We start from the raw sequence: 24,810 nt of genomic DNA on the forward strand, positions 1-24,810 counted from the left end.
CAGTAGAGTCTTGAGATTCCCCGGCAGTATTTAGCGGTGGAAGTAAGTAGCTTCAGCAGCTCGATGAAATGTCTTTGAAACTCTGGTGTCTGTCTAAGCGGTGTGTGCTCGAAGCGGAGCTGCACTCGGCTGGGGCGAGGGGTGATGGTATGCGTGCAGAATCACAATAGTCACCCCTGTTACATGGTCTGAAGCAGATCTGAGTTCAGGCAGCTTCTGTGAGTAAGAAGAGAGATTTTTCTCTTGTCTTTCGTGACAAGGACATACCTTCCTCTTTTAACTTTAAACCCTAAGCCAGACTTCACAGGGCAGGTCAGGTTTATATAAGCCCACTGCTCTGCTAATGGAAAATATGCATAGCATACCAGTGCATATGGTACATCAGAGTGAAGTGAAAAAAATATATTCTAAAACACTCAACTTTGTGGACTCATCTTTCACAGAGACTTGAATCCTCTGTTGAGATTCCTCAAACATTTCTTTGGCTGACCTACATGACAGTAATCTCAAATAGCTCTCCTCCTCGTTGACTGTAATAGCCTTAAAATTGCTGTTTGAGGTGATGGGTCATATTTGTCCCAGTGGTCATTCTTTGCTGCTTCAGCACAGTTCTAAATGACTGCAAGCGACTCTGCTCTAGTATAATAACCTGTCAGATACTCTTGTGTTCCTTTTTCTCAAATCAGAGTGATTTCACCTTCGTGTGGGGATTTGATTTTTGAGACAATAACAGATTGGCGACACAAATATATTTATTTTAGCAGTGGAGGTGATTCCAGAGAATCCCCCTGTGTGAATTTATTTTTACCTGGAAAATTCAGTATGCCCCCATACTTTGTTGTTCTCTCTACATTCCTCCTCTGTGGCAAGGACAGCGTTTCATCAATCCATGGATTGCTCCCTCATGATTGCCGCATCATGTTTTCACTGAAGTGTTTGCCTGAAATCTCAAGCGCTGTGGAGAAAGCCAATTTTAGAGTTCTTATAGCAATGTGGCTTTTCATAAACCACAATGAACTGCACATTAGTGCCAATCTGTGAAATCTGCATTCCAGTCAAGAAGCAGGGAGGCTGTGCCTGCTAGTACAGTTGTTCTGGCTGATTTACAGCCTTTATAGTCACTGCTTATGGATTTATATTCCATGTACAGGTCTATATGAATATAGAAGGTTTCAAGCTTCTTCACCACAAGAGAAGTCATGATTTCCATACATTTATTTTGATCAGTATGTGAGCATGAGCACCCTACACTCCCCTACAGGACAAGAAACTCCAACATGTTATGTCATCAAACAGACTGCTGTGATTCACCAACAGTAAGGAACATGTTAATTTATTGACAGAGAGCATATTTTTAGACCTTTTTTTCCCTGTAACTCACACAGAGTTGAATTGTATGTTTTACTCATCAGCCGTGACATGTTTATTTTATACCTAAGACATCTTCCTCTTTTAAATCTGTTTTTTTTCTTCTTGCGATTGATTTTCAGTTAGAAACACAACAACAGCATTTAATTAATTGACCATTTTAATCAGGTGGTAATTATGCAATTCATAGAGTTAATGTTATTGCTGAAGCATAATATTTTCTCCCAACAAATATAGACTCACTGTATATATCAGGGTGCAAGCTACATGGGAGATGACTCACTTGAGAACATGATTTGTGACATGTTAGGGGGGGGTCTATGAAATATTAACAATAGGCTATTTTTGTTATGTATGTAAAATGAAGTTATTATTGATGTATGATCTAGGGTGATTCATCCCTAATTCACTTAAATAAATATGCTGGCATGCATACTATTCTTGCCATCACTATAAAAGCTTGGCGGCGCAATATCATAAACTACACTCACTTTATGACACAGATCAGAAAAAAACACATTTTCTTAGTCACACTCATTATTGGCCATTATTTATTTCTCTGTTTTGTAGTCAGCATATGTCACCAAAACAACCTATTTTCCAGTTTTTGTGCATGCACTATGTCCTCTACAAGACTTTCTGCTCTGTTTTTCAATCTGAATTAAAAGATGATTATGAAAAGATGATGTGAAATTATCCAAAATATAAAAAAGGGGTGAAGTAAGGGTTTGTCTAGTACAACATCATTAATATGTTGTGATTACAGTTAGCCTATAAATCAATCTCAGAAATGTGTTTTTGTAAAGATGTTTCTTTTGATCTTAAATTTGAGACGAGACATCCAGGAATCATTTCAGAAAACATAATTGGTTCACAGTTACATACTAATTATATTTATGTATTCATGTCTAAAGATTTTCATATCTTAAAGATTTTCTATCAAACCAAAGATAGAAAAGAAGCAGTCAGCCATGTTGGAGGACCTGTTTGTTTACTGCGGTCTCTGCTCTGAACTAATGAGGACAGACGAGATGGTCATCTCTGAGATGATCTCTGAGATGGTCATCTCTGAGTAGGAAGAGGTCATGACCTTAGGACATGTTGTCTTGGTAGATTGGAGGTTGCTCAGCACTAGGTAATCCAGGAGTTTTTTTTATGGATGCTGTTAAGTGACATTTTGAGTGGTGGATCTCTTCCTCTTTAACTTGCTTTCTCTTGTTATGTCACATTATAACATATTACATATGTAATAATAATATAATAATAGCATATACAAATGGAAACATTTACACAATAACAGTAATTAACAGCTGTACAATTAGAAAATAAAAGTTCTACATATAGCATACTGTAATGAGAAGTCATTTCACCTTTGGCAATGCTAATTATCTACCCTTAGTACATAACAGAACTAAAAATAGCAAATGCAGCAGAGATGTACTCACACCGCCAGCTAGCTTCTGTTATATGGAATATAATATCAGCATCAGAGTTATACCTGGATATATGGTTGATTTATTGAGATGACTGCTTGTCACCAACGTTTGAACATATTGTGTAAAACACTTGCATGTGATTAATCACAACATGAAGGTGATTTCTAACTAAGATTGGGAAAACGATTTTGATTGATGAACTTTATGTGTCTGTGTCGATTACAATATCCCTGTCAACAATTCATCTGCCAGTGTTATAAAGAGAGTCAGCTGCGTGACAAAGAATTCTTCATCACCAGATGATAAACGAATAGGATTCCAATTCATTATTTGACATCAAACTGAACGTCATATCTCACATTAGCACAGTGTAACAATCTCTTTCAGAAAATAATGATAAACTCATAGTTTATTTTAGCACCGTTTAGATTTACAATGTTCTTTGTATCATCTCAGGGGAGGCTCCATACGTGGAATCTCACATGACTGAATCTCGAAATGATGTAGATGCCTTCAGACCATTATACTGTAGGAAATCAGATACAATTCTTATTGAAGCTGAAACAAAATGTAAAGCACAAAAGCTAATAATAAACTATTAAAAGGTTAAAGTGCAGCTGATGAAAAGACACAGTGGAGGGAAAATATAAAATCAAAATGCCAGACATGAGAGAGGTGCTATATGAATGAATATTAAAACAGGAATTCACATTCTTGTGCTTAAATCAAGTGACTTTCCAGTGTGTATAAAGTCAATGATAATCTTCCAGCGAAAGCACAAGCAGTCCAATGCAGGAATATGAATATGTTGTGTTTCAGATCTAATACTCAATCCCACAGAGGTTATTTAAGTACATCTGAGTGTGCGTGGTGCTCGAGGTGACACACTTGCTTAGCAGTAAAAGGGGCTGGCCTTTGGGATGGGATCTGCAGACTCACCAGCCCAAGTGTTGCTAAATTGAAAACCTGCTCTCGAACATATCCAGACTGACTGGGTCTGTTACTCTGTCAGCTTTTAACCAGGCAAAGGAAATTACAGCCGTGACCTCGTGGTGCTTGCCAGAGAGAGACACTGAGAAGTAATTTTGCTTACACGGAAAAGAAGGTAACAGAGGGAGGACAAGGTGGAGACGAGGGTACAGATCTGTATAAGCATTGCAGTTCCCCAAGTTTAGAGCTGGGAGCAGCCATTAAATTAGCATTCAACACATAGAGGAGTTCAGCTGGGGCATGAAAGGGCTCAAGAGCGAGGGAGTGCTTGCTAAAGCAGACTGGGAGCCCTATCACCAACACTGCACGGCCAGCTCTTTTTATGGGGCCAAAGCTAGTTCTCAGATTAGTGTTGACGCACGGCAGGGAAATATGCAGCAGAGTTACTGTACACTTTAAATCTCCCCGTCATAAAACAGAAAAACTGCAGCCTATTGGAAAAACTACTGTATATGATACTAGTATATGTTTATATATTTTTTTTAATTAAAGTGCTGGAGTAAACGGGCCAGTGGGCAACATGGATGGAAAGTTATGTAGCTTTTAAAGTAAGCTATTACATCTTGACAGCAGCTACCGGCTTCCTGAAGTTAATAAATGAGTGCAATTCACTTCCTGGAGCAACTTTGCGGCTTATTCCCCCATTAGGAGGCACTGGCCCACCCATTCCAATCATTCTTTAATTACCACTGTTTTTATTTAGGCTGTCACAGGAGGTAATACCTCATGACAGCATCAGGATCAGCTTGGCAGCCTGCAATCTCATCTTCGTTGACAGGCGCTTTGGTGCTGCTTGTCGTCGCTTCATCTACCCCGCTGGACTCAGCGGTGCACCAGACACTCCAACTGATGCCTACGTGGTGACATGGAGATCTCCAGCTTGCCTTGCTGACATTGAGTGTCGTCTGTTTAAGCGTGGAAACATGCTAAGTGTTTTTTTTCTCATAGAAGGCTCATGATTACTTCCCCAGATTGCCTTAACGTACCATTGAGTCACAAAATGTTTACACAGAAACGGGAGAGGCTATAACGTGAAACAGAATGGCTCAGCAGGCATTTATTCAGCCATGCAGTGACATCCATCCATTAGTCTAGAGTTGGTCCTAAACTGCAAGAGGCTGTCTGAGAAAATCTAAATGGGAAAATTACAAATTTTCTAAAACTAAATGCAATACTATTATGATATTAGGTTATAATCTGGCCTCAGGTGTTTCACATGTCGACCCAGCAGGTCCAAGACAGTTAAGTTCACAATGGGCTTAGTTTCCTCTTAATAACCACATCCCATGTGTTAACAATTTGTGTTTAATGAAGTGCTGCCCTCTGTGGAGTGATACAGAACAGCAATCACAGACCATCACTATCCCCCTGCCCCCATCGCCTCTGGCCCGCTGTCTCGTTTTGACACATCGGGTGCAGAGACAGACCATCAGTGTGAATCTAGGTGAAATAGAATGCAGACCTCTCCAGAGGGTAAACTACTGTGGAAAAGAGGATGACATCAGGAACCCCAGCTCCCAGGGGAGACGGCTCTGGAAACATTGAACTTTAACAAGATTACCAACTTGGGGAGGGGGCGGGAGAACGAGACGAAACAGCATGTGCCGCTTGGAGTTGGCAGCATGAAATACAGATTTATGAACTCCATTAAACCACATTTCTTTCTCTTTATTGGGGCCTGCAGCATTTACCCAATGTGGAAAAGGGTATAAAATATTTTTTCTCCAGATAAATTACTAACAGCCTGAGCATTTACTTCCACATAAGGTAGCTGTGTAACTCGAGAATAGAGAGATAAAAGCAACTAGACACCTTGACTGTTTCACTCCCCTGGTCAACCGGCTACTTGTGTAAGGCGAGCTAGAAAAACCAGACACTGTGGCCTTTGGAACAGGTGGCCATCTCAGACTGGCATTGGTAGTGTGGAGCTGGCGTGGGTTAGTAGCCAGACTCTCAATCTGTCCACTTGAAAACTCCCCAGTATTGCTGGAAAGTATGATGGACCCTGTGGAGGAGATAGCAATTACAATTTCTGATGGGAGCGAGGGAGAGTGCCAGGAGCCACATCCATTCTTGGAATATGATCAGACTTATGACTGGAACATTTTTACAAAGCGCCACTACACACAAATGTTCTCTTAATACCATGAGTGTGATGCCTTATAGTTTCAGGCTTTCTATACACTTCCTTTTTACTGTCTTTTAGTTGGATTGCCATGGGCGACTGTACATTTAAAGACATCATTAAGCTGTGAATTGTCTTGCCAGTGTTTGATGACCCACACCAGGGCTCAGCAGGTACATGGCAGCGAGCGGCTGCAAAAAACCTGCTTCCATTTAAAGCCTGCATTGGTGCATTCTGTGACAGATTGGATTTGGAGTGGGCAAAGCCTGCTCCAGCTGGAGACCGCTCACCCCTTGGCCTCTCACCTGAACTCTTCCTGCTCTGGTATGTGTGACTAACATGTTCTATGGGAGACTGGTAACACTAGAGCCCACATGTTTTGGCTATTGAGTAGTCCACAGCTGGCGCTTGAGATTACACCATTTTCACAAATTTTGAATGGTCCAGAAGCTGAATTACCGTATCACTCTGCATGTAGGTCACATTCACTCAAAAAAAGGCCACAAGCAACAGTGAGGAAGTAATCAATTTTCAGGCCACAGCTTCAGCTGATCACTTGCCTTTGCTCCACAAAAAATGTTACCAGATCTCCTTTAAGAAATAACCGCCCCATGTTGGGAGCATGCATACAAATCTGTAGGTTCTGCCCTGAGGAATGAATTAGTAATAATCACACGCAAAGCAGTTATTCACTGTGTCCCCCGAACCCCATGAGACCTCCGGCTGGCTGCGCGTCTAAACTCTGCAGCAAACAGAAGAACCTGCTGGGTCGAAGTAGCACTTAACCAATGGTGTCTTCTTGATGGATTGTCAGGGAAATTTGATTCTCCGTGGGCTACCGGCTGACATAAACCTAATGCCACAAAAGACTATCAAAGCTGATGGAGGACTGTGTTCAGGCCTGTGACTGTACTCTATGTTTGGATGCACTGTGCAGCAGAGAAAAACAACAATAGCTCATACATTTGGTTCAGCTGAATGAACTCTGGGGAGTAGATGTGACAAGACTGAAGATTGCCGCCACCTCAGAGGGAGCTGCAGCCACAAGAAGCCAAGGTCAAGTGCGTCGGCGCAAATGTGCCCCAGCGGTGGACCGACAGCACAGAGAGAGCCGCTGCATGGATGGGTGCATTACACTTATTGCAAATCAATAGCAATCTTTCAGTGGCAGCCACGAGACATATTTGAACAACAACCTTTACTCAATAGAGTTTGGTCAGATATTATGCAGGTTTTCCACTGTTGAAAAATCAAAAGAGGTCGAAGGGTTTTATACTTAATAGGTGCTCTGTAGGGTTCTTGTGGCACCTTTTTGATAATGAGCTCATGCTTTCAGGGCTGTTTGTCTTCAGGTAAATTTCATGTTTCTGTGCGATCCAACTAAAAATGGATATAAGTGTAGCCTTCAGAAGCAATACCACAACGTATAAATACTCCTGCATTCAGATATTTCCTTATTTAGAATGCATAAGTAGGCTATTATCAGCAAAATGTACTAAAATATCAAAAGTTAAAATTATTTATTTCTATTTCTAAAAATGGTGTTGTAGAAGAAGGTATAGTATACAATTTAAATGTTACAGCAAAGTACAAACACAGCAGAGTTGTACATTACATTTACAGTAGTACATTACGGTAGCTATATATATTGCTTTCGTGAAAAAGCATAATTTCCTGTGGAACAGGAGATCTGGAAAAGAGCATACTCTCTCCTAACATTATAGCTGGGGTATTCCATTTTATGAAAGTTATGTTTCTTGTTTCAACTAATTAAAATGAAGGTGTAGATAATGACGGTGCTGGTGCTAGTACTGGCACTGTTGGTGGTTGTGAAAGCAGGAAGCAGATAAATGCTGCATACAGTAACTCAATCCCCGTGTCTATTACTGTTGGCAATCCACTGTTTATTCTACAACAAGGACAAAGCCTTCTTCATGTAGTACTGCCTGTTGTGTGCTGCGTGGGGGAATTTCCAAACGATTACTTTCACAGGACTAAGTCACGGGCATCAGCGAATATAACACAACATAAATTTGAGTCTCGGCTAAAGATTAGAGCCACAGAGGCTGAGCACAATCCAAGGTTAGGCATAAATAATTTTCAGTGACTCATTTGACTGTCAGATCACCAAATTTTTCCTCAACTCTTGTGGCATCTGAACTGAACTCCAAATTCCCGTCTTCACATTCTTCAATAGCTCCTGTCCTTGAGTGTTTTCGGCAGGAACTCTTTCACTCGGTTTATTTATGCCATCAACAATCCACGTGTTAAGGGTTGAGATGTGATGTTCGGAACTGGAACTTTTATATAATAGTATTACACTTTGTGTTCCTACCACCATGTTTCCAAATTCTCAGCAATTCATCTTCTTAAAAATACATTCCCTGCAGTAATTGAATCATCAGGCACCCGTTATCTGCTACAGTTGTACTATCTTACTTGGACTAATTGAATTTGAAGGTGTTGTTGGCTGCACATACTGTAGAAGGGCTTGGCTTCTGCAGAGGGTAGCTCTCGGTTTTGTGATAAAACCATCCCAGCTCAGCATTTTCGTACACAGTGTTGGAGTTAACGGTGAGGTTTGCTACACTGTCCACATTGGCGACAGTGACATTTTTGCCTAAACGGTGCATACATGTGAAGATTGATTAAACGTGTGTACTGAAAACAAAAGCTTTAATTTTTCATGATTAAGAAGCAGACAAAGCACTCAGGCTGCGCGCCAGATGGCTCACCCTACCTTTATATGTTCGGAGGTGACAGTCTAAATCCTGTGTGCAGAGTGCCTTAGGCTCCACAACAGGGAAATTGCATTCTGATCCAGTCCACTCCTCTGTGTGTTAGTGTTATACAACAGACTATTGTGTCTGGCATTTGCATTAGGGCCATGAAATTCAGCCCACTGGCTTTCACTATGTAGCGAGATGAGACAACAGTAGGAGTTCTAGCTTATCTGTTGCCATGCTACAGCAGCGAGATCACATTCACGCCCGCTCTTCAAAGCTATACTCCACGGCCCTTTTTATTTAAATGCATCACAAGAAAGAAGTGTGTGTGCTTACAAGAAAATCTATTTACTTTCTTTTGGTGTGTAGATTTGACATGATATGACTTTTAAGTACCAGCAAACAGAAAATAAAGAAGCAGCAACAAGTGCAGCGTGACACGTCATCGTGATGGACACAATATATGTGACTTTGAGGCAGCGTGTGTTGGGTACAAGGTGGGGTAACGTGCCTGCTATTGTGTGGCCATATGTGAAGTAGTCCTCTGTGTATCTATCATTATGGGCAGTGAATCAAACAAGCAGGCAGGGGCTGTTGAGAAGAGGCCCCCTGGGAGCGAGGCCTTGTCCTGTCACTACCGGCGGGGACGGCCAGATAATAATGGAGACATCATGAGGGCACGAGATAGGCTTTCCTTTTCAAAGTGTAAGATGGGGAGAATTTGCAGTGTCCCATCACAACAGGCCCACAGCCATTGATTGGTCCCTGGCGAGTCTTAAAGAAGGACAGGTTTAACTGCTTTTTCCCCCCCGAAGTAAACAGATGCCGGGGCTGTTTGCCTTCTGAAAAAAAAAGCTCCATTATGCTTCTGAAAATAAATGACTGTCCTATTTTAGTAATACCGGACTACATCAGTTGAGACACAGTAGAAAAGGTTCACCTGCAGTAATTTAGGTTTGGCAACGTGACAACAGAGGAATTACATTTTGATGTATTCTTATGTCATACAGGACAATTCATTGACCACATGAAATGTAAAAGCGTCAAATCAGCAAGCCAATAGGCAAAGATGTGGCAATGATTTCAGAGCATGTCACATTTCTTACAATGTATGGAGCTTAAACAATAATGTGCTGGCATCAAATAAGTGTTTATTTTCCAATGTTTCCTCGAGCTTCTGATTTCTATTTTCTCTGGCATTGGTTACAGATTGGTTCAAAAACTCTAGAAGACACTTCCACAGATTGTCTCTCAAAGACATATCAAAAAATGTATATTTTTATATATGATAATAATAATAAAAATAGGTTCTAACAATGTCTTGAATTGTATCTGTACACTGCTATCCCTGTGCCTTTTTTGAAAAACTCAATAAAAAAAAGTTTTTTTTGATAGTTTGTTTCCTGTTTTAGTTTGAAAGTCTGTTTTCTCTTGTGTCTTGTCTTGTTTTACTTCCTGCCTTTGTTTGTTTCCCACCTGTGTGATTGTCTGCCCCGCCCTTATTAGTTTCACCTGTGCCTTGTAAGGCCTGCTGTCACCTGTCCCTCGTTATCTCCCTCCTTCCCTTGTGTATTTAGTCTGTGTGCTCCCCTTGTCTTCGTTTGACTTTTCTTTGACAATTCCCTAGCAGCTGTATCTGCCTGCCTTTCCTACCTGTACGTTTTCTTTTATTAAAGTATCTCTGTTGTATCTGAGCCTGCATTTGGGTCCTTACTGCCTGTGTTGCTCCATCAGCCTCAGCATGTCAACAGAGTGCTGAGCAGAAAGAGTAACATCAACAATCAGTGATGTATTAAAGCTGAGTCCTTACTCTGCAGAGGCCAGTGGATTCGAGTCCAACCCGAGGCACTTTGCTGCATGTCGTCCCCTCGCTCTCTCCCTTTCCTGTCTGCCTTTGGCTTTAGCTGTACTATTGAATAAAGGCAAAAACGCTTACAAAAAAAATAGTCTAACCAGACTAACTTTTCAACCATTTTAACAGAATTAGATTTTTCTTAGCTTAGGAAACCACAGACATGTGTGTATTGTGCATTCATTACCCCCTGTTGGCAAGGACTTTTAAATATTATAGCGGTGTGCTCTTAAGAGTGCATTTGGGTTCGCTGTCAAATTCGAGATAATTTAGGCTCCTTTTGAACAGTTGATGGAGTACACATTAGAAATACAGCAGCAGCTGCTGAGTGACCACAACTGTGTGGTATGCATGCAGTGCTAGGCTGAGCAACAACCTTCTCATCCTGAAAAACGTGTCTGACAAAAGTTGGATGTGTTTTATGACAGAAACCTCAAGCCTAAATAATACCATGTCAACTGACTAAGACAATACAATACAATACTCTATTGTGTTTTTCTTTTCTTTGGATGCATTACTGTTTTAATTTTGAAATATTTTTTAACTATTGCTTTATGTCCCCAATTTCTGTGATTTATTGCAACCATGTTGTGCCACGGAGATGTAACATTACTGTTTATATCCTTACGCTTTCCTGATATGTGGAAAACGTTGTGCCATGGAGATGTGACAGAAGTGTTCCTTTGTCCTCCCTGCTGTTGGAGTGTTATTTTTTCCAAGTTCAACGCAGCAGCATTAATAACTCGAACACCTATTCTGACACTGTTATTTCTCCTCTTGTCTGCAGAGAAGCCAATGCCGCAGGGTCCCCCAGGTGGTGTTATCGGGATCCTTGGAGGTGTCGTTGCCATTGGACTCATCATCGGCGTGGCTGTAACTGTTTTCATGGTCCATCGGCGGCAGCAGAAGACCCGCACTGAGACAGATAATGACCTGTGAGTACTGAGCCTCTGCCAGAGAACATTGCAGGGGGCTGCACGAGTGGTAAGATTAGGTGTGCACTCTTGTCAGCCCACGAGAGAGAAACACTTTGAAAAGGAAAAAAAACTTTTTTTGGGGGAGAGTTAATGTGTTCAGAGACAGAAGAACACACTGCAAACATGTCCCTGCCTCCTAGTTGTACATTGTGAGAGCTGATAATGATGAAAAATAACCTAATTGCGTCCAGACTTTTAAAAAAGCAAGCTTATTTTTGTTTACTTTTGCAGATACAATCTATGATTGTCATTGAAGCGGCAATTATTAAGTAGTTGCTTGATTGTAATGGGGGCTGTAGTGAGCCCATCTAGCATTAAAACACTATTGTTTTAATCAGGACTGATTGCAGGAGAATGTGCTGCTTGGAAAAGCTTCACCTCTGTTGGATAGTTTCATCATAAGGAAATGAAGGAGATTTTCCAGGAGATTATTGAGTATGCAGTAGGTCCAGAGGTCGGGCTGTTTCCCAATGTTATTAGGAGAAACAGTTGTGGAATTATGCAAATTAATTTTATTTTAAAGAGCAACTGGCAGATCAAAGATTTGATAACTGGCTTTAAAAACTTGCAAACTTAAAATCCCATGCTGTTCAGCGTGGAAGAATGACGCAATTATGATTCAAATATTGATCTACTTCTATCAAATCTGACGCTGCGGTGGTAGTTAAAGTCTGAACCCTACAAAAGCAATGTTTGCAGGTCCTTTAAATTGAATTTGGAATGTGTTTTAAGAATAAATAGGACTTCTTTCTTGGCATCAATTAAGCCAGTGAGACTGCTGTTAAAGTTATAGTTGTATTTATATGTATCTCTCCGATGTTATTTACTCGTGCCGCCCCTCCTCCAGTCAACCTGGTAATTTTGTTCTGCCTGTAAACCAGGGGCCATGACAATTTTGAACATTGCCAGCTGCTGCTCGTACACAGAGGGGGAAACAGAAGTTGCAGAGGATGCAGCTGAGAGAACAACAAGCGACAGAGCTTTGTGAGATCTAAAATATCCTTATGTCATTCCAAAGGTGATAAAAGTCTCTGCCATCTGTTTCGGAAGAATTGTAAGGAATCTGTTTTCAACAAAGAAGGAAACAAGCATTCAAGTTGCATATTGCTAATTGCCTTTGTCTAAAACACCTGGTTGCCAGGGTTTCCATTATGTTCTTGGCTATACTGAACATACACGATGCAAAGCACATCCCCATGGGAAGGATGCTGCTGTGTGCAGGGGTTGGCTATCTTCCTCCCTGGGAATATTACCAAAACAACTGAGGTTGGGGGTGTGCAGAATCTGGCTGAGGGTGCACATGAGTCTTTAATCAACTCGCATGATGAGATTACAGTGCTTATTTTAGAGGTCTCCCTCCAGAATCTTGTAATTGATTTGATATTCAAAGCGGTGATGCTAACATCAAGCATCGGCGAGACACTGTGCCAGGTTTTTGGCCTCAGCGGCTCCTCCTGCTGCCTCTGCGGCTGCTTGAGGTCCACCGGAGAGCCCGCCGGAGAGCCAGATAGCACACTGCTTCTACCTCTCAGGAATGCTTTTTAAGACAAATGAAGCACACAGACTCTTACCTCTCCCATTGCTTTCTGTCTCTTTCTCCCTCCCTACTAATCTATCTTTCTTTCTCACTCTGATGCCAAAGTAACTGCTCTCTGTTTCCCACTCCCCTCCCTCAGCATTGCTGTTGCTGCTGTTGCTGATAGTTGTGTGACACAGGCTCCAGAGAAGCCAGAGTCCCCCACAAGGAAAGTAGAGGCACCTGACCCCAGTCTATCCCCCGCTGAACCCTGTCCTCCTGGATCCTCTATTCTGTTGCCTGCATGTAATGGTGGCCTGCAAGTGACATACTTGAGCACACCATTGTGAGCGCTGAAAGCAGACAAACGTTCATCGACACGATCCTTTACTAGACATTCACACCGGACTTTACATCGAAACAACTTTTGAGTTCAAGGATTTTCTTTTTTCTTTTTATAACACTCGCTCAAATTGAGACGTTTGAAGTAAGATTAAAACATCTCTATTTGGTGTGTGACAAAAAAAAATACATCTAGCTAGATAAATAATTATGAATGAAAATTAAACTCGATGAAGAGTGTCAAGATAAATCAAACCTAATTAAAAGTCTTAAGATAAAATTTCCAGCTCCACTTAGAGTTTATCAGATCGGGGGAGCTTGGACAGAACAGAACACTTTTTGGACGAGATTGAACATGCATATCAAATTGTTAATCAGAGGGAAATCTGTAAGCTTATAGAGGCTTTGTTTTACATAAGCTAAAACTCACTGATAATGTCTTTTGTTAACAGACCACATTGTGCAACCTCCCTCCGCCGCCTCTTGCTCTTTCCTCTCCTTCTGTGTGCATGATTGTCGTCAAATATGCATGACAAGAGTTGTAGTCGTGTCAGTGCTGTGTAGCTGTTGTTATTGTTTCCTACTTGTAGCTCGGCATGTTAATGTAATGAGATGTGATTCAAAGCTTTCATTGTCCAGGTGAATAATTTGTGTCCGTTTTCCTGTGGCGTGTCATCAAACATGTTCTGTGTCTTAAGAAGAAACTGTTTACTTTTTCTTGAAATGTCTAATTATGTGAATGCAGATGAGTTGCAAGTGAATGTGCAGGAAAAAACCACTGCGAGAGATTCATAGTTTTATATGAGTATCTGATGTCAGGGTAAAGGGGAAGCATTTAGCCAGACTGTTTAATTCTGCATGTTGATGAGCCGTTAATCAAGCTTGGGCATTTGATAACATGCCTGACTGCACCGTCAGTCACGCCTCTGTTTTCCCTCACAAAGCAGCACATGATGTGACTCAAAATTGGTCAATCCTAATAAATCACTGGCCCTTCAGAGGCTGCACTGGCACAATAGTCAACTGATTATCAAAATAGATGGGCATTGTCAAAAGCGATGTTCTCAGAATAATGTGTTCATCGCTCTGTCTTTTGCCCGAGCGTGATGTATGACCTCCAAAATACCGAAAAGCACTGCCAATCGTGGCGCCACATCCCTGCAAAATGAATTCACCCGCTCGAGCTCCTGACGTGCTGCTGCTGTTGACACAGTTACAAATACTCGCTGGTATGAATCACTTTGATGACAACTGGCCATATTTACTACAATATCTGAAAAGGATCAAATGCAGAATGTTAAAAGGATGATGAATTATGAGCTGGATGTCATTGTCACCAAACTACATCAACTGAGTTTCCTCAACAGAGGGACAAATTCTTCGCCCTTAGGGGCTGGAAATGATTTTCCGGGACTAAAATGTAGCACCATTCTGATTTTGGAAGACACTTGAAATTATTGATCGACTCTACAGTGAAGTTAAACTGAAATATATGTGATGCTGAAGTTATAAAAATAGATGTCTCCTTTTTAGTAGGACAATTTGAAAGACGACGCTGGGAGAAGTGGTTCACAGAGATATTACTTATACTTGTGTAGCCTTTGATTTATAAACCGGTCACCAGTGCTGTTCATCTTTGCTGTGTGGAGACCTTTTTAAAATGTGATAAATGGTAACTCATTGTTGGACACCTTCTAGCTTTAAGCTGTAACCAAAGTAGGCTTGTCTGTCTGAATTATTCAACATCGACTTTCTGTACTGGGTGTGAATTTGAATCATTCCCTGTTGTTGTTTATGAGTAAAAAAACATGGTGCTTGGTTTTTTCTGTACAGAATGTTATACATGCAGTACAACTGTCTATAACATTCACCTTTACTTTCATGTTATTTTGTATAGCAGTGTATGTAATCTAGTATAAATGCCTGAGGTGTGGAAAAAGGTTTGGAAACTGGCCATTTGTGTATAATTGTAAAGTTAAATGTTCTAAAACACAAAACCTTCCAACAACAGAAATCATTTATTGATAAACTTGTCAAAGAACAAAGAAACAGAAGTCATTTTGTTTTATTCTTGTTTTGTTCTTCTCTTGTGAGAGGGTAATTGTTGTCCGCCTTTTTGAAATGATCGGAGCAAGACAAAGCATGGAAGTAATTGCCTCCTAAAGATCAAATCACATTTATCCCGTCTTGCAATTAAAAGTATCATTAGCATTTAAATTGCCTAATAAGATTGTGATCAACAGAAATCAATGAGAGCACAGAGGATCAGCTCAAACACTTCACATTGTTTTCCACGATTGGGACTGTGGTGGTCATATGGCGGCTCTTTAATCCAAACGCTTCTGGGGATGCGACACTTCACTTTCTCTCTCATGCAGCGGACAGCCAGTGTTTTCTTAACTCTGATTATCTGCAGCTCAAAAAACTGCCTCGTTGTTGCAAAAAATCCTAATAGAAAGGTCACGTTTTTTGTGAATGCATTGTTAAAGTCATTTTCTTTGCCGTAAATCTTCCCTCAGAGATTACTCTTCTCAGTTTAAGGATTAGTTATGTTTTCTCCTCGCTATCTCCCTTAAATCTCCCCTTAAGCTGCCCTGAGCCTTTCGTAGCCAACAGAGCGAGGAGGAGCGAGGTCTTCAAGGTGGATGTCTGAGTAGGAAACAGTGCAGACTTGAATGTAGCTTATGGTTCCCTGCCCGGTGCTTTCTGCTCCCCACAGGCTTGTAGTGCTTGTCAGCTTTCATTAGTGTCTGGGTGTCTCACAAAGCCAACGCCCACATGCTGCCTGCATCACATTCGGCTCCGAGGGAGTCTATGTGTAATCGCACAGCTGACATGCACATGAGGTGGTCAAGCTGGGATGAACATCGTCGTGCTGCATCTGACTAATGACGGACTGAGCAAACATTAAGTACAAACTGCAGAATTAGAAGGACTGTGATGCATCAAGAGGTGAAAGTAGGCCTACTGAATTTCTTACTCTCCATATGGTACACGGCAACAGTATACATCATAGCAGAAACAACCTTAATAAATATTTAATGTTACACAGCCTATCAAGCCTTAATTTAACTTTATCTTTATTTTGGTTGACACTATCTTGTTCTTAACATCTTTTTATTCCCAATGGCAATTCTGGCCAGTCGAAAGGTTACATCTCCAAAGTTGTACGCTCAGAAATTCAGGCTGCATATATTAATCAATAACATTCACAAGAAGAAAGGAGAAAAAAAAATGATATATAGTATGTATTAAGATCAAAGGCTAATCTTATTTAGCTTGAAAGCAGTCATTTTAATGATTTAGCTGGCATGGAGAAAAATGTATTTACCTGCAAACCCTGAGTGACTCCACAGCTGACTTAGTCATTAGTTTCGATTAGTTTGTCAGGTTTATATGTATTTATTCTGTACAGTTTGATTCCCCATATGCATGTGTAGCTTATTCTGTGTCCAAATGCTACATGCTAATTCTAGGATAGTTCTGAGCATGTAGCGTGCTCACGCTCGAGATGTCCACGTGCGCACTAAGGTTGCAAACACTTTGATTGCCCTGTCAATGGACCCAATGCACTGCACAGGAAATAAAAACATATTGAGGACAATGTGCAGACAGCTTCAGGACCATCCTGACAAATAATAAAGCAGTATTACATCTGTGGGAAAATGCTTTGCTTTCTCTTTGTAAAAGTACAATTCTGATCTATTAAAACTCGGGTCTGTGTTTCATGGTTTTATCCATCCTTATGGGTAATAAGTCTCACCTAGTCTTCTTCAAAAATCTAATGTGGTGACATCCCAAAAACAAATATCAGAATGTGCAAGAGATACAGAAGCAGACAGGCAATCACAAAGGTTTTGAAATAATTCCAAGTCCAGCCCAAATTATTGGGAAGAACGGTTCATCACATTACATTCATCACAGTTTACAGACTGACTCCCTGTTTCAGTTTTGACATACTTTGCTTGCCATATTTGTGCCCACACAATATTTTGGCTGTGTTCCCTTTCTCTTCTAATATTAGAGAGCTGCAGGGATGACATATTTTTTTTAAAGTTTAAATGCAATCGCAAGAAGTAAAGAGATGCAGTTAGGCCATAAACACCACGAGGCTGTAAAGGTGGAGGAGAGATGGCGTTTCATGTCCCAGGCGACATCTGTCGTGTCATTTAGACACTTTTTAATGACGACCTTTTTAAAGCTTGAAATTTCACGAGTGTGGTTTTTACAGACACATTTTACGTCCTAGAACAAAACGTAAAAATCTCTTAAGCTTGTGTTAACCCCAGAGCTTATTTAAGGCATCTAACCAATAACCCATTCAAAAAAACAATATACTTTGAGACAAGGAAACTGGAAGTGCAAAAGTGCTAACGTTACCACATTAGCAGAGATCAGCAATTACTTTGGCGAGTTTAACATTATAATAACTAATAGAAACTAATATGGCATTTGGAGAACGCAGACCTCCGCCAAGGCACTTTCCACAAGTGAAAAATAATGCATGGATCAACCCTAAGACTTGGATCTCCTCCAAAATGTAATGGGTTCTTCCTCTGCCCATGCTACACCCTTTCACCAAGTCTCATGAAAATGGTGCCAGTAGTTTTTCCTCCTTGGCGGAGGTAATGATGGCCGAAACTGAAATGTCATACCCAAGTTAGAAATAACTGGAATCATCCTTTAGATACACTCAAAGATGACAGCAGGAAAAAAAAGGGGCTTCTCACAGCTCGAAAATGAAAACAAATTGTGAATAGAGATGACACAGCTTCCGGAGCATCTCCAAAAAAGAAATATATCTTTGGAAAAACTTTAAGCTTTTTTTTAAGTTCAATAAGCAATAGTTTCTAGATTCATAAATTTCTTCAGTGAACATAGTAAAGACAGTAAAGTTCATTAATGTCTTGTGTACTAACAGAAACAGTATATTTTTAAAGATGAGTACATTAGTACATAGTACATTAGGACACAGCTTGGATGCCTAAGCATACACAAGCTGTATGTTTGTCTTGGCCCATGAGCACCAAGCCATACTGTATGTTTGTACGCTCTGCACACACACCACTTCATTAAACACTGATGGTACTTTTCGCTCTGTTTTCCTGCTATTGTGTCAACCAGTAGTGACAGTGTATGCGCTGACGGCCTCCTACTGTTTGTGCGTAACATGATTACAAATGTAGCTGAATTCAATCAAGACAAGGAGCTATGACAGGGAGAAAGTGGTTGCTGCTGGGTGGTAGTCATGAGACGAGGGAGTTCCTTCATGTTTGGTCAGATTCAATAAGCCCACTCCGCATATGGGGCCCGAACACACTGCCTATTGGAACAGGCTCTTTCACATAATGTGCAATGAAACGCAATCATCGGTGGTCCTATGGGATCAAATGTAAGTTGAAAAATGCAGCCGGATCTTAATGCAAATGATGCATACGTAAACATGGTATGATTTCATCCTGCATGAAGATGTGCAACTGATTTGTCTTGAAACACAATAAATATTTTATCATACGGTGGACGAGGCTGCAGATTTTCTTTTAAATAAATTGACAATAAGGTCAGTGCAAGAGGAATTAATCAGCTTTGTGTCTCAGCTAATTGAAGGAAAGTCATGATTCGGTGTCTCAGTGCATGCACAGTGCAGGCAGTGGCTGGAAATTACATTTTACCTCATGCATTTCTTGAAAGCAAATGATCTTGTCAGCTATCGCAGCTTTTTTTATTTTATTTCTCACCTGTATCAGAATCCAGTCAATCAAAAGCAACAGATTACAATACTGTATAATGAGCACGCTGCTGTACCTGTGGAAAACCGAATTTCCACAAGACTCATTATCTGTCTCAGTAAAAATATGGATGCTTCTCCTCTAAAGGCTCTGCGATGGAAAGAGTGTATTGTGCTGCCTTTCTGTGTGTTTGCCTCTGTGCTGCAGGCAGGCTGAAGAGGGTGCCACATGAATCTGGCAGCGGCACGACAGCCCTGTCTGGAGACAAGGTGATACGGACTGGAAATAATGAGCGTGAAAGAAAGAGTTAAGAGGTGCACTCATGCACAAATTTTCTGCACATTAAAACGCCGGCTTGGCCTTGCGGAAAGGTCATGTTATTCAATAAGGACGTGAACCAGTGCGAATGGGAGGCGGGAGGAGCTAGAGATAATGCATGTAGGTACACAGCTCAGTGTCTGTGCTCCACTTCATTATCTTTGATCACTCCTGATATCATGTCAGAATAGAGCAGATGACATCTGACTGCCAGCATGTTTGAGGGAAGGGGTTTTCTTTGTAACGATTTCGTAGCAACAACCTCTCTGCTGCCTTGTCTGAAATAATTATCCGGATGTACTTCAAACAAGTTCAACATCAAGCTTTCAATTACCGCTGTCTTTCCTGCCCACGATTTAATATCCCCTCGTTATTATCGTATCCACGACTGTGTGCCGGGGCGGCCTTTATCTCCAGTGAAAACTTCATTGCTGATTTGAAGAAAATGGTAGTTTACAGTTATGTTAATGGCGGCATGTAAATGGTTACAGGTGTTCAGGCTTTGTTCCTCCCCAGGTGTGTCAACAGAGGGGTGGGGCGCTCCGCCTTGGGATTAAGGGGGTGTTAGTGCCAGGGATCCAGGGAAAGGTGGAGAGCAGAAACTGCCTGCTGAGTTCTCTGAGTCACAGCTCATGTGAAACAAACAGTTGCTGCCCACTAGAAAGGCAAGTATGGAGCTATGTCCGGGCCATAAGTTTTGATCATTTCAAAATAAATGTGAAAGTTCAAAGTTCAAGTTTTGATCTTGAACTTTGAAAAATACAAATAAATAGTTTTTCAAGTTGATTAAATATTTTGATTCAGTTCTGTAATTATTTTGAATAAATTATTTTAATGTTTCACTTTTATATATTTTGGTGTTTGAGTTTTTTACTTCTCACAGTGCCTACGTTTCCTGAAGGCACCATTATTGAGGAAGGTCCTCAACCTTCTTTGTTTTGCTGTCACTCACATTTCAACGCCCCTCTCAGTTGAAGCCATGCTCCACACGCCAGATCGGGGCCAAAAGTCTGAAACTGTAAAAAAAATACAATCTGAAACTGAAAACATAAAATCTGCAACAAAAAAAAAAAAAAAGAACTCAAATATCAAAATATATATGAAAGTGAAAAATTTAAATAAATAATTTATTCTAAAGAATTACAGAACTGAATCAAAAATAATATTCCAAAATAAAAAAATATTCCACCTGAAAAACTGTTCATACACTTAGAATATATTTGAATATATTATTGTATTTTTCAAAGTTCAAGATCAAAACTTGAATTTTCAGTTTAAATATTTTTTTTTCCAAATGATAAAAACATTTGGACCGGATTTAGCTCCATAGGCAGGCAGTGTGTTTGTCCACGTGGCACTCTGGATGAGGCTCATTCCACCCTGAGGACTTGACTCACACATGCCCTTCTCCCTGCCCCCCTATACTCCCTCCATCCCTACCTCCTCACCTCAGTGTCCAATTACAGCCCACTCTCATTAGCACAGTGTCTCTCCAGCGAGAGCCTTTGAAAGGGCAGGGGGAATGGCTGCCGCCGCAACAAAGCCACCAACACGAGATCTATCAAAATCCAAGGAAAGAGTGAAAAAGGCAAGTGCAGGCAGGACTTCTCATTATAGAGTGCTGTAGAGGTGAGGGACGTAAAGGGTGGAGATCCCTGACTGTGCCGAGTGTCATGTTATCTTTTCACTCTCTTAACAGGACCGACCTCCCACCCGCCCACAAACCAGCCCCTCCTCCGCCCAAAAAGAAGAACAGTGACATGAAGGGACACTTGACATCCGATGACATCCAGGTAAGAGCCTCCTCCTCCTCCTCCTCCTCCTCCTCCTCCTCTTTACGTATCATTCTCTTCTTTGCCTGATCTGACACAGAGTCTGAGAACTTTCCAATTCCGGTCCTATTTCTAGAGTAAAAGGTTGCCAATCCAAACTTAAAAATGTTTTTGAAAATGACAAAAAACAAGTCATAACATGCCCAGTTATGTTCAAACCACAACTATAATAATACATTTCTTATACTTGTCCTCTCTGACTGATCTGACACACAGTCTGAGAACTTTCAAACTTCTGTCACATTTTCTGAGGGAAATTTTGCCAATTCAAACCCAAATATATATATAGAAAATGTAGAAAAACAAGTCAGAACATGCCCAATTATGTTCATACCACAGCTATAATAATATATGTAACAAAGCTTCAATCTTTTGCTCTTCTTGAAAAGTGATTTTACTCTACATCACTTAATGGTTGGTGTCTGAAGGGTATTTATGGGAATCCAGTGAAATGTCAGTTTAGTGACAGTGAGGCTATTGTTCCTCATGTTGAACAGTATTTCTCATCATCTCACAAAGCTGTCCAGCTGCTTCTTGTCCTCTTCTCTGGACTGGTGCTTGTCACAGAGTCCCTTCAAAAATCCAGTCACAGAACAATTAGCTCAGAGTGCTTGAATATTTAAATATAGAAATGTAATGTAATTACCAATCTGACGCTAATTAATTTCCCTCTTAATAAGTAAAGTAATGGTAAGTGGGTCAACTTTGACACATAAATACTGACCTCACACTGCATCATAAATATTAAAAAGGACTGTTGTTTGTGCTCGGAATATTTCTGGTTTGAATGCATTATTATAGCCCCTGTGTTTCCTATTGGGTATGTGCAGCATATGATTTGAAACATAATGCGCTATATGGTTATTTAACTCTATTGTATTTGGAGAATGGTGGAGATTATTAAGTACCTCTCAAGTCTGATAAACTACTTTATTTCACAGCAGTGTTTGTTTGTTTGTTTGAGAGATGTTTTCGTAATTCGAATGAGCAGTTTTATTATTAGTAAGAGACAAACTGAAATGTCAACATCGAGTGGATTAGTGAGGAGAATCTACTGATAACAATTTTCTCAGATCAGTGATCTGGGGCGAAGAGGCAAAACACTCCCCACAGACCAGTGTTCAACACCCCGGCAGTGGCACTGCTTAGATGTACAGACAGGCAGAGGTTTGGGCGGATGCATGAACAGTATGTGTGTTGCACCCTCCTTGTGAAGCTCCTTCCTGGATTGTGGAGAAACAGCTATGGGACCAACTGCAAATAAGAAAATAAAAAAGCTCTAAAAATAACAGCTGCATTCCTAGGACAAAACGTTTTTCTGTGTCTTTGCTACATTTGATTAGCAGTGGCAACTTGCAGTTTAAATTGCATTTGCTTGGCGGACATATTACATAATTTCTTGTTAGTATAAAACATGTACGTATGTAGATTTCTTGTATACTGCAAAAAAGTGTACACAATTAATCTGTAGCATGCAGAGTTGGCATACAGTTTATGTGTCTTAGATGAGACACATGGCTCTCTACAGTGGAGTTAAAGGTACAGGTCACCCCAAAATCAAAAAAGCAGATTTTTACCTGTAGTGATATTCATCAATCGAGATTGTTTTGGTGCGAGTTGCCGAGTGTTGGAGATATAGGCCCTAGTGATGCCTTTGCTCTAATATAATGGAAGCAAATGGTGTAGAAGGAAGTGTGCATCTACTCAATGACGAGCTGTAACGTATAGCTCGGGTAAGCTCAGGAGAGCCTCTCAACAATGAGTAGATGCACGCATCTTTCTGCACTGTGATACAATATAGAGTTAGTTCCATTATATTGGAGAGAAGGCATGCGTCTTTACAGGCAATATCTCCAACACTGGGCAACTCTCACCAAAACACTCTTCATAAATAGCTCTACAGGTAAGAGGAAACATGTATTTTTGATTTTGTGGTGAACTGTCACTTTAAGGCAGCATTATGAGGGCATTCATGGTGAATTATGGTGCCTTCATAATGCTTGACTACACTCATAAACACACATAATACATTCTGAAGCACTATATCAGCACTCAGCAACAGCAATCTTTATAGATGTGACTTATAATGAATTATGCGTGTGTTATGGAGATACGTGTCTAGAGGTTGACTGATTGGGCTTATAATGGACAAATGATTTTGTCCACAGCACAAAGAAAAAAGTACAATAGTATGTTTTCATCAAAGGTTGGCTACAGAGGACAGGAGTCAACAGAGTTCACAGTGAGCTTTCTAAAGCCTTTAGTCGAGGACTGTGGCACAAAATAATTGGCCATTCCAAATTGGGGAGATAAAGTTAAAAAAAGAATTATTAGAATCTGAATAATTGAAGCTTCACCTAACCGCAGTTTGCTGCTGCGTATCAGCACTGCTGAGATTTCAAATCCAACTTTATGATACTCTTTATAGCTCCAAGGTCAAACTCCTGGACATCTGTGCAGAGAAGGAAATTAAAAGAAGGGAAAGTAATGTGCTCTGTCGCCACTTGAGCAAGGCATCCAATGCTACACTCTCTGGTGATTAGTGGACAGATGTAGATTTATTAGACCCTTACAGGATTTAATGTAAAATAATGTATGGCTGTTGTTGCTTTAAAGGTTCAATGTGTAAGACAAACAATTATCTAACATTATCAACAGAATGTGAAGAGGTAACAGAGTTGACGTTATGTCAAAGACGTCTATGTGTTGTGTTGCAGAGATATCTACTGAAGTTAGCATGCTAACAGCTAGCTGCGCTACGTCCAGTCTGTAATACCACTTGTTCCTCTAGAGGTGATAGTGAGTCACTGTAGCTCCAGTCTGCCCTCAGTACAGAGGGAGAAGAAGTACAGCTGCCTGACTCGCTTATTACAGCCATGTTCCGTGTCTGTTTTTATAGTTTGTTTATTGGATTACATTTAAAGTGGTAGGAATGGGAAAACCCCCCGCACCACCTCGCTTCGTCCTCACAGCTCAGAATTACACATTGAACCTTTAAAAGAAGCTGCACGCTCAGGAAGAGAAAATATGATAAAATAAAAGTAAGCAAAAAGAAATAGCACAGAAAATAACACAGAAGGTTTGTGACACGATGGGTAAAGCACGGATGAATGAACAATAATCACTGACGCATAAACAATAAGCATGTGCATGTGCAGGAAAAGTATATGTATTAACTGAAAAAAATCCCTTTTTAAGGTTCAAGCTTTCAGGTTTCTTAATATCCATGGCTGTATTTTATTCTGCACAGCAGGTCATGACATGTGTGGCTGCACCTTCAACAATCATTCAACATCTGTTTTCCATGACAGTTTCCAAATGATACAAAAATGAAAATAATTTGCTCCGGCATAATTTGAGCTACAACTTTAAATCATAAACCACAAATCAGTCTTCTGGTCTCGCCTTCCTCCCTTCAGCTGGACAAGTTCCTGCCCCAAAACCTGTCAATCATCTTGATGGGCTGCTTCCTAAATGACACTGAGATAATCAGCATCTGTAGAACTGCCAGGCAATTTGTAATAATAACACACTTGTTGTTGTTGTTGTTGTTGTTGTTGTTGTTGTTGTTGTTGTTCATGATGTTTGTGAACTGATTT

General features: G+C 40.5%; 1 protein-coding gene across 2 annotated transcripts in view; it reads left to right on the top strand.

The window, feature by feature from the left end:
- Positions 1–24,810, top strand: part of nectin1b (nectin cell adhesion molecule 1b) — a 142,586-nt gene that overhangs the window by 97,524 nt on the left and 20,252 nt on the right. The window contains exons 6-7 of one of the 2 annotated variants that reach the window (XM_029445967.1): positions 11,285–11,432; positions 21,079–21,172. In XM_029445967.1, the coding sequence (XP_029301827.1) occupies positions 11,285–11,432; positions 21,079–21,172 (242 nt within the window). Of the gene's footprint in view, positions 1–11,284; positions 11,433–13,150; positions 15,330–21,078; positions 21,173–24,810 lie in introns of those variants that run through there. The other variant, XM_029445969.1, reaches the window with a different exon arrangement.

This window comes from Cottoperca gobio, chromosome 13 (genome assembly GCF_900634415.1).
Source record: "Cottoperca gobio chromosome 13, fCotGob3.1, whole genome shotgun sequence".
In the NCBI taxonomy this organism is placed as follows: Eukaryota; Metazoa; Chordata; class Actinopteri; order Perciformes; family Bovichtidae; genus Cottoperca; species Cottoperca gobio.